This window comes from Egretta garzetta, unplaced genomic scaffold, assembly GCF_000687185.1.
Source record: "Egretta garzetta isolate BGI_Z169 unplaced genomic scaffold, ASM68718v1 scaffold59, whole genome shotgun sequence".
Classification (NCBI taxonomy): Eukaryota; Metazoa; Chordata; class Aves; order Pelecaniformes; family Ardeidae; genus Egretta; species Egretta garzetta.
Window position 1 is genome coordinate 2,530,312 of NW_009267230.1, and position 11,453 is coordinate 2,541,764.

Genomic DNA, 11,453 nt, shown 5'->3' on the forward strand with positions numbered 1-11,453 from the left:
CAACAGATTATAAATCCTGACTACTAGTGCATGAGATGGCGGGAAATCCTTTCTGAGCAGATGTCAGATACACTAGGTGGGAAGGAACTGAATGATATATTGGGAGTCAAGAAAAGAAATATTAAAACCTAAAATATTTTAGTCCACTTTGCCAGGAAAGCAACTTATGTGATCACATTGTACATATATCTGTGCCTCTTTCTGCTCCCACTTGTCCCTTTTAATGAAAGTACATAAAAGTAACAAAACCTTCTAAATAATTTAAGTATCTGCAACTTCCATAAAAATAAATGGCCAAATAGCGAAGACACTTTTTTGAGCTGCAGCACAAACTCAAATCTTTTTTCAACAAGCAGAGACCCCAAAAGGGAAAATTACTCTTGTATATAGTGCTCACTGTAGGAAAAGCTTGAGTAAGAGATACTAAGTCCTTAGAGCACGGGCTCAGGAACAAGATCTAACTTACAGTAGAGAACTGGCAAAACCACGATCCTCAGCTGCAAGTCCTCCCTGCTGCACGGGCAGCAGCTTGCTTTTGACACAGGCAAGGAGCAGTTTCAAGGTAAATTAGCATCAGGCTTTGTTCTCCTTAACAAACCACATTATAAGCTGTAGCAGGCGGCCACCTGCATTGGTTCAGCCACGGAGGCAGCTCCTATTGACAAACATTATTTGTTGAAGAAGGGGAGGTTCCCTGAGGCATCAGCAGGGAATCAAAGCAGCGGGGAAAGCGGCTCAGAGGACAGGAGATTCAAGCTCGAGTTGACAGTAAACTGATAGCACAAAAAGGTTAGTAATAAAAAGGCAAGAGTGGAAACATCCAAGGTTGGAAATCAGCACAACTCATTCACAAGCATGGAAGAGCAAGTCACCAAGCTACAGGGAAAAGTGAAGAAACAGAGGGGACCATGGCCCAAAGTCAAGAGAGAGAAAAGCCAAAACAGCAAATTGTTTGGATGTACAAAAGGGGGCAGGGGGAGCCAAAGACTCATCAGGAACGCTCATCAGCATTTCTTTTGCTATTCTTTTCTGCTGTCTTAGGAAGCAGCTTTTCTTCTATTTCTACAGAAACTCTTTCTCCCCGAGTCAGAAGGCATTCCTTAGTCTTTTCACAGGCTTCATGCTGCTGCTTTGTAGGCAGGAGAAAACAAGACCCAATGGGAGGAAACTCCAGATCTTATTTAGAGATGCAGCTGCTCTGACCAGCTTCTTCCCCATCCTGAGATCCTCCCCCTGCCCCAAGGTGGCCACCTCCTGCGCACACCTGAAATCACACTTTATGTTTGACACTTAGGAAGCACATGATGGCATCTCACTTCCCGAGTAAACTGTTGTATACATCAAGCACTACCACAAAATAAATGAGCTACTTTTCCAAAAAATTCTTACTTCTGCGAAGCTGGAAACTTCCTTCCGTATGGAAAGACAGACGGACAACAGGGGAAACTAGGACACAACAGGCTCTGACTACCTGAAGCCCAGCAGGCAGAACAGTGGCTTTGATCTAAAAGTTCTCTTTCCCAAACTGGTGAAGACCAGGGCCGTAGGAAGAACTGGAAATTACTTAGCAAATTTAAAAAAAAAACAAAACAAAAAACCCTTTCGGTATTGCATGCAGGTGACACACAGTGACGATGAGCAGGTCACAGCTTGAAAGGGTGCTTTATTTTGTTTCGGTACAGACTCAGTCCAGTCCACAGAGAACACATTAGTTAATACATATCTTCACTTTGTAGGAGAAATGGGCATGAACACGAGCACTCAGTCACCAGCCTTTTATAGCCAATTTATGCAACTTTTGCCTCGAAAGCACCATGTGTAGCACACAGGTTTCACTAACACCCCATGCAGGAGCACTGTAACACCATCTCTGGACACAGAATCTCAAGGACGGTAGAACTGTGTGTGTGTGTATATACACACACCGCTTGGGGATTTAACTTTCAAAATCCTGTTTCTCACTTTAACTTCAAAGTTCATTTTAAACAAATGTGTCCCTGAATAATACATACATTCTTCCTTGAGGCACAGGTTCAAGTTCAGGCTATGACAGCAATCTTCACTTCAAGCAGCCATTGAGAGCTGAGGACTCGGAGTGGACAGAACTGTCTCCAGACCAGGTCTCCAGGTCTCTGTGAGCTGCAGCAGCAGCTAATAGGAAGAAGGGTACCTCAGTCTCTGCAGAACAAAGCAGTCTCCCATGTTTAACCATTTCATTAGAACCTGAAATTGCAGGGAAGGCAAAGACATTCGCTAAACCAGCCCCTGTTAACCTGCCGAACTCACCCTCGTTAGGCACGAGGTCTGGTAGCACTCACGAGGCTTTGGGTTTTTATAAAGCACAACAAAGGGCTCAGGACTCCATCCAAAAGCTCACCTACTTGCCCTGTGCACCCAGGCTCATGCCAGGCTGTCGAGCAAAAGGCACCGTCGCTCTTCACAAAACCTTCATTACTTACACCAAAGTTGACAGACCCAGCACAAACCTTCCCCATCATGGAGCTTGTGTCTTTTAAGCAAAATAGAGCTGGTAACTGCTGACAGTATTTATCTTCTATGTGAAAAATATTTTTAAAAGCCCAAATCCTCTTTTGGGTGGGGAGATGGGACGACTAAAGGGTGACTTCTTTTAAACCATGCTGGCTGTAAGGGTGACAAACCCCCAGCATCTTCCACAACCCAACATGAAACCAGCAGGAACGTGGTAAATGCTGGCAGAAGGAAGATGAGAGGACAGAAAAGGGGCTACGAAGGATACTTTCACTCTGGAGCATGTTTCAAGAGGTTTAGATTTTCAATGCCATTTTTTCAAAGTTCTGTGCACTTAACTTGCTCCTGAATACTCGACTGCTTTTCCAACCTTTCCACCTAATTACTTTGCTCTCAAAAGAGCAACAGAAAATGAGAGCACAGATCACAGGAGAGAGAGACAACGAAAGCAGCGAGTTAGCATATACCATCAAGTACATTTGGCAGCTTATGGAATACTCTCTGTAAGAGCAGCACTGCAACTTGCTCTTTTTTTTTTCCCCACTTAAAGCAATCATGTTTTGAAACGTTTAAAAGAAGATGTCCAAAGTTCATGCCCAAGCTCCTCAAAGTTTTAAACACAGCATCTTACAACTGAGAGAACACTGTTTGTCTTTTTATTTGTAAACCAGAGTTTGAAAGATCTTACAATATACTTTTAATTTAATTTTTTTTTTTAAAGAAACAGCATTTAAGAACTGAATGAACAGTGTGCCATTAAATGTTAAGGACCATAATTTAAAAACCTTTATTAAAAAAAAGGTTGTATAGGTATGATGAATTTGTGGTTTAGAGTCAACTACTTAAGCATCTAAATAATTGAAAATGAAGTGCAAAATTGGAAGTCCAGTCACAGATGAGGCTGTCGAGCTGCGCTCAAGACAGAAGAGATCTACCCACGGCAGGCACGGCCACGCGCTCCCAGGCTGGCTCAGTGTCTCGGCCATGAATTCTGCAGGTCTGAGCGACACCGCTGATTTGGTCAGTTTGATCTACTTAATATAAACTCTCCCTTTCTAATAAGAAGGATATTAACTAAAGCTTTCAGTTAAGCAATAAAACCTTTCTAATTAGCAACAAAAAATAAAAATGACATGCTTGCTCTGTTTCAGGCACTTTCAAGATCATAGTTTATTTACTGTAGGTAAAAAGCTAGTATACAGATTAAGGGATCCCTTAAATTTCAACTCTACAGTTATACACCATCTAGTATTCTTGCTCTGAATATTAACCAAAAAGGTTTCTAAACACCTGTAAGCCCCACTATAAATCTGCATTGTTATGATGAAAAAAATATAAATCAAAGCTTAATTTTTTCAATGCATAATATTTACACTGTGAAACCAATGGGAGATAACAAGCAGTGGCAAAGAGGCAATAAATTTTAAAAAGCCAAGTTTTATATTTTTTTTTTACAATAGAGTGCTAATCAGCATAATTGTATATAAAAAAATTAAAATATAGCAGAGCGTCCCATTACAGAAATCTTAATCTTCTGAACTGCAGTCATTACTTGCTAATCATTTACATGCAACACCTGCTAGGACTGACTTTTTGTTTTTGTTGTTAATAGATTATGAGGTTTAAGAGATGAACATTAATTTGTGTACAAAATTGAAAACTGCACTCAAGAATTATACTGGTCACGAGCCTCTTCCATACAGGAGGGGGTAAAAAAAAAAAGTACAACAATAGAAAGTGGTGTCTTTCCATACACTAATTATTGAAGGCAATGCATAGACTGAGAACACCTGGATGGCAAACTCTGTAGACACGGGAAACAAACAGCTTTCACATACATGCTCTTTACAGGCAGCCTTTCCTTCCGTCAAATGGCAATGGCTGACAGCAAATAAGGGGCACCAGGTGTACAACTAAGCAGGTCTTGCAAAATACTAAGATGGGGCAGTTGTTAATATACAATTTGAACTATATATACAATATAATGGAATGTATCCCATCCCAAAACTGGTTTATGAAACAACTGGACCTTTCTATACTAGCCTTATGACTCAGCTATCGTTCTAATGAAAATATAAGTACGCGTACACTTGCATGAAAAGTAAACTTTATGGGGCATTTTACAGGAACTATTGACAAAGCTGCTTAATGGCATTTCTGCTTTCAAAGTAATTTTGTTAGATATAATTGAAACAACATCTGTATATAAAATGTCCTGACAGACACTTCAACGTGGAGCTTTGGTGATTTAAAAAGGCCCTTTTTAATCTGTTATGAATTGTACTGCAGAAGTATTGATGCATGCACACACCTGTGTCGGCTGAGACTAGTGGTCCAACTGCATGCGCATTTCCTCCTTGAGGTGCTTCCCATGTTAAACCACTTCAGTAACAGTAAGATGAAAAATAGATTAAACAAAGTATTTCAGATAACTCAAACTGAATAGGAAATGGAATGCCAATATGGCAGTAAAACCTTTTTCTGTTGTTTTTAAACAGGAAGGTCTCTTGTACCAGCAGAATCCTGTATACAGATACACAGAGAAGGAGGGAATACACCACTTAAAATTCCCATTGAACAAGAGCCGATTCATCGTGTGAGAAGGTACAAATTACAGAAAACATGAATAGTCAATAGAAGAGAAACAACTGGTTTACATGAAAGAAGAGAGAACACTTCAGTCTGAATGCAGTTATTTTGTGAAAGCTGCTACAACAGCCCACAGAACCTCATTCGTGTTGGCTTTCATACATTCAACTTCAGGGTCTAAATCCAGAAGCTGCCGCACTCTCTTTGTGGCTAAATCATACTGCTCATCCAAAAGGGGTGCAAAAGCGTTCTCCAGAACATCTGAAGCATGGGCTAAATAAACAAGTGCCAGCAAACGCTTGTCCATGCGGTGAGGGTCATTCACCCATTTGTCAAGAACTGCTTCTTGAACCTTCTTGATGAGGCGCTGTTTGATATTGTTGTTGGTGAGAGGGTGCGTAGTCATGTCAAAAAGAAGGAAGTTCTGTTTCTCTGTTGTCAGTACACCTTTTTCCACTAGATTTTTAGCTAACCGTTCACGGACATTTCGTAGTTGGTAGTGCAACTTCAATGGGTTCCATGTTTCACCTAGAAGCAAGCAATAACCCAACAGTCAGGCACAGTTTAAGCTATACTATTATAGTGATTCCCCCCACCCCACTCTGTGCTGCAGGATAAGCTGTCAAATTTATATAGCTGACTATTACACTAAGATATTGTGCTCATGTTAGCATTTCTCTGATCTCTGACCTACCCAGATACAGGCATAGAGACAGAGACCATGAGAGCCTCCTTGGAGGACCTTCACTGTGTGTTTAAAGTTGGGACAAAATGCTAGCTAAGCCATGTGTTGATTAAGGATATGATAAATAAGCAGTCCTGTACTAAAAAAAAAAAAAAAAAAAAACCAAAACCCAAACCAGTCATGAAGAGTTTACTTTTAAAAATATGAAAAAGACTCTAAAAGAAGGAAGTTCTGTTTCTCTGTTGTCAGTACACCTTTTTCCACTAGATTTTTAGCTAACCGTTCACGGACATTTCGTAGTTGGTAGTGCAACTTCAATGGGTTCCATGTTTCACCTAGAAGCAAGCAATAACCCAACAGTCAGGCACAGTTTAAGCTATACTATTATAGTGATTCCCCCCACCCCACTCTGTGCTGCAGGATAAGCTGTCAAATTTATATAGCTGACTATTACACTAAGATATTGTGCTCATGTTAGCATTTCTCTGATCTCTGACCTACCCAGATACAGGCATAGAGACAGAGACCATGAGAGCCTCCTTGGAGGACCTTCACTGTGTGTTTAAAGTTGGGACAAAATGCTAGCTAAGCCATGTGTTGATTAAGGATATGATAAATAAGCAGTCCTGTACTAAAAAAAAAAAAAAAAAACCAAAACCCAAACCAGTCATGAAGAGTTTACTTTTAATAATATAAATAAGCATCTCCTCCAATCTTGTGCATTTGTCTGCTTCCGGCCTTTTACCATTTCAGAGACTGGAAGAAGTGTCATTGTCTTCCCTTATGCCACAGAGACAAGACAAGCTAAGACACGCCTACCCCGTGCGTTTCTTTATTTCTTCAGGTTTTCATTCTCTCCCTCCCTGCCCTGCCAGGTGAAGCGGCGACCACACACTGTGTGAGTGCGTGTGTACACTGGAGCACATGGCAGGCAGGGGCTTTAAGGTTTCTATAAAAACTATTTCTAATACTTTTTGTTAAGGCAGGAGAATCTGGACCTTCAGTGTGTGACTGTGTGCATAGAGGAGGGAATTTAAAAAGCACAAAATCAGCATCAACAGCTACTGATAAAGCTAAAATTGTTAAGCAGTGCGAAATCTACCTTTGCTTAAGATTTTACTTAAGCTCAAAATTTTAGGCCCAGCCTAAGTATTTATCTTAAGTACTAAAATCCCCTCCTGATATAAAAGAGTCTATGCATTTTAAGAGGTGAGGGAAGAAACAGCATTAAGTGTTTCTTGCACAGATGGGGTTTTCATATAAATAATGTGAGGATTTCTGGATTAGTTTCTTTCTGTATCAGAAAGCTTCTCAAAAATTCATTGGTTAATATACAATAATAATAACAAAAACCACAGATGAGTTTAAGGTTTCTCCCACTGTGACAGAGTGTGACATACGCTGTAGCCAAGTAACAACTAAGTTAAGTAAACAAATGAGGTGACACCAACTGAATAGTGAAAGGCAGAGAACCCACCCAGGCCGGAACTACACAAGTCCCTGTAGTCCCACACCTCATTGAATGTGATTCTGTAGCTTGACCATGAATGAAACTATCACACAGACATAAAAAAGTGGTTTCCTTACAGGATTTCACAGGGCAAAGGCTATTTCCCAGATTTTTCTACATTTGTTATGTGGATGTGGTTATATGCTAATAAAAATCAGTACTGTGGTGACACCTTGTGACCAGTCTCCTCAATTACACAGACACTTGCTTGTCCAAACACAGAGATAAATTTGTTACATCTACAGAACACCTGACATTTTGATCCAAACTTCTGTATTCCCTACCCTTGCTTCCCTTAGAGGCTATCTTTGAAACACCACCAGCCTGGCAAGCATCACCTTAAACGTTCATATAAATATTTCCATGATGGCTTTGAACTCTTATGTTCTGTAACTTCAAGCAGCATTCTTCACATTGCTGGTAATTATGGATAGAGTAGCTATTTTTCCAGGATAAGGCCATAAAGCAAAATTCTAAAAAGAGTTTATAAAAAAAAAAACAATCCAAACAAAACACCAAAATATTTTTCTTTAAAGGCTGGTCCTCCAAACCATGGGAAATGCAAAGAACCCTAGTGCTGTCCAAGAACTAGTAATTAATAACCATATGTAAGTAAAAATGATTGATCCAAGTCCTAGCCACAGCACTGACAGTAACTATCTTCCCAGAGCCAAAGCTCAGCAGGGTCAGGAAAACCTTAGCTTAGCTCAGAGAAAACCTACCACATTGTTCATTCATCAGTTGACCTTTTTTGAATCAGTACTAACTGATGTGCTCTGCACTGGAAGAGAAGGTGAAATGTCAGCACAAATTATGTATTTGGGACAAGAAAAATGAATTGTTTTTGAAGGCTGTAAAAGTGAAGGAGAGCAGAGCAAGAGCTGAACTGCAAGGCTACGAAGCAGCCATGCCCCCTGCTGACAAAGACTGTTTTGTTCCGCTCTGTCTGACAGTCAAGGAGCAAGAGGGGAGGGATGGCAAAGACAGAGTAGGAACTGATGGGCAAGGAAGGCTGTTTAAGGTGGTAGAGGATGAATATCCTGGATTTGGCTTGGAACAGAATTAATTTTCTTCCTAGAAGCTGGCATAGTGCTGTGTTTTGAATTCAGTGTGAGCATAATGTGGATAAGACACTGTTTTAGCTATTGCTAAGCAGTGTTTATACTAAGTCGAGGACTCTTCAGTTTCCCCTGCTCTGCCAGGGGCACAAGAAGCTGCGAGGGCCAGGACGGCTGACCCCAACTGGCCAAAGGGTATTCCATAGCATATGGCCTCATGCTCAGTATATAAACTGGTGGGAGTTGGTCAGGGGGCAGCGACCGCTACTCAGGGACAGGCTGGGCATCGTCGGCAGGTGGTGAGCAGTTGCATCACTTGCTCTTCCTGGCTTTTGTTGTGCTTTTTTGTTGTTGTTGTTGGTTTCCTTTTGACTACAATTTTTCATTATTATTATTATGTTATTTCAATTATTAAACTGTTCTTATCTCAGCCCACGAGTTTTCTAATTTTTACTCTTCCAATTCTCTCCCCCATCCCACCAGGGGGAGAGGGTAAGTATGTTGCTGTGTGCTGCTTGGCTGCCCGCTGGGGTTAAACCACAACAGAAGAACACAATGATAACAAGAAGGCAGAGAAAGATCAAGAGATTTTGCTAATTTTTGAAACTCTTCCTTATCAGTTGTCACAAGGAACAGATTTAGACAGACAACTTCAAGCCTGATCAACCCCTGCCTCCCAGAGTCATGTTGTTGACAAAACTGGTTTTTTTTTTTTCCTGCACTGTTTGCACAACTGAAGTACAGGTCTGATCTGTTCCAAACTTCATTTTGTATGTTTTGTAAAAACAGACAAGCCCCAGTGATGAATTCTGGCTACAGAAAAACAAAAACAACATAAAAGCACTACATATTAAAAGAGGCCATTGTAATTTAAGTTTAATTTATGCATCCTGAGGATACAACTGTTGGTGAGGTATAAGAACATGTTAACTGCAATTTTGAAGATGAAATCTAATTGACATTTCATTATATTTGCAACAACTTCCTAGCTTTAGAGGAAGAGGTGTATGCAAAGTACTCATCTTGAAGAATTTGTTTTGAACAACGAAGTATCTAACGTTTGAAAGTATCTATCACATTTCTCCAGTTAACGGAAAAATAGAAAGAACTCCTGACTATTGTTTCTTTATGATTAATGGCCAAATCATCCTCAATTTTTAAAAGAGTGGTGAGCTCCTTATCTCCTTTCTTTATCTAAAGATGGGAATACTGAATCCATTCACCTATACTCCAAACTTCCACTAACCCTCATTTCCAACTACAGAGAAAGGCAGCTGTATCTCCAGGGTGCAGTCCTCATTTACTTCAGAGTCTGTGGCAGGCACCTCTTCCACAGAGCTGAGATGTCTGCTGACACTTCTATCTAGGTCCTCTCTGTACCAAGTTAAGTCAAAAGCAACAGTTACTTATATTTGATTAAAGGCTACAATCAACAAGAGACTACCCTAGGGGACAGACTAATTAACTTTTTTGCATACTTTTTCCCCAAAAACCTTAGTGTATAATCTCTAGTGATGCCAGATAATTAGCTTTATTGGGGGAAAAAAAAGCAAACATTATGTCCAAGGCTTACCGCTAAGCAGTTCAATCCAATTTTGTACTGTTTCGGGAGGTTGGGTCTCTTTTATGTGTTTCAGAGCTTCATCAAGCAGAACATCCCCTGTAGGAGCATCTGACTTGCAAATCACCTAGGACAGAATAAACACTCAGTATTTTGACTTAATTCATACACCATAAACATCCACCAATAAAAACTGGAAAAATCTGTTAACAAAACCAAGGAAATTTTAAAAAATAAGGAACTTCTCTAAGAATATACAACTTCAAAAAACCCCTTCGTTATTAAAAAAAAAAACCTACCTAGGATTTTAATTACAAAGCTACGTTAAATCTTAGGTTATCTAAAACTTAAGTTAAGGTTAACTGACTAGAACTACAGTATTGGTAACATGCTTAATACCTATTTTTTTTAGGGAAGATAATCCACTAACCCATCCAGGTCCTTCACTTCTTCCCCAAAACAAAGTATACCACACTGTTACTCTCTGATGGCAGTCTATTTTACTCCTTGAAGTCAGTTTTGTTAAAAAAATACTGTATTAAAGCAATTAGGCCATGCAAAATTGAGAAATCCATTACAAGTTAAAAAAGCAGGAAAAATTTTCTTCTTTCATGTATTCATGGATAAAAATAGGTTCAAGAAATCTTTTAAGTTTTACAGCTCTAAACTTCACATTGACACGCAACACTATGTTCTGTTCACTAACAGCTAAACCACAAATATTATGCAAAATATTTATGCACTACTAAACCCCTAATATACAATAATAAATGCAATATAATTTAAGTTTGTAATTTAGTAACTTCTAAAATAATTTGAGTTCTTACCTCAAGAGAGCACAGGAGAACAACAAAAAAAATCATTTACAGTAACATAATAAATTTAAGAATTTGGGTAACTGCTTGTTTACCAGTATAAGTAGATATATAAACCATGTACAATTTTTTCTGGTTAGAAAAACAAGAGCACCAACCAAAACCAAACAGACTCAACTAGCCCAAGTCAATACCTTTGAATAAAGGTAAAAAGGTAACAGGCAACTGACAGAAAAACTAACACAACACAATTCCACATATACAAGAGAAGAAGCAAGCAAAACCTCTCGTTTTTGTAAAGCTTCACAGTAAGGTGTCCTGGAAAAACTTCAAGTTTCCTACTGAAATGCATCCCAAGTTTAGTTCTGTCCCATAGTTCTAATAATCATAGAATGTTTTGGGTTGGAAGGGACCCCTAGAGGTCATCTAGTCCAACCCCCCTGCAGCGAGCAGGGACACCACTAACTAGATCAGGTTGCTCAGAGCCCCATCCAACCTGGCCTGGAATGTTTCCAGGGATGGGGCCTCCACTACCTCTCTAGGCAACCTGTTCCAGTGTTTCACCACCCTCATTGTAAAGAATTTCTTCCTTATATCCAGTCTAAACCTACCCTGGTTTAGTTTAAAACCATTACTCCTTGTCTTGTCACAGCTGGCCCTACTAAAAAGATTTTCCCCGTCTTTCCTATAGGCCCCCTTTAGGTACTGAAAGGCCGCAATCAGGTCTCCCCACAGCCTTCTCTTC

General features: G+C 39.8%; 1 protein-coding gene across 1 annotated transcript in view; it reads right to left on the reverse strand.

Moving 5' to 3' along the window:
- Window positions 1-1,667: 1,667 nt before the first annotated feature.
- Window positions 1,668-11,453, reverse strand: part of GOLPH3 (golgi phosphoprotein 3) — a 34,150-nt gene continuing 24,364 nt past the window's right edge. The window contains exons 3-4 of the mRNA XM_035902705.1: window positions 9,906-10,020; window positions 1,668-5,607 (exon numbers count right to left, since the gene is read on the reverse strand). Coding sequence (XP_035758598.1) covers window positions 5,183-5,607; window positions 9,906-10,020 — 540 coding nt within the window. The 3' untranslated portion in view covers window positions 1,668-5,182. The remainder of the gene's footprint in view (window positions 5,608-9,905; window positions 10,021-11,453) is intronic.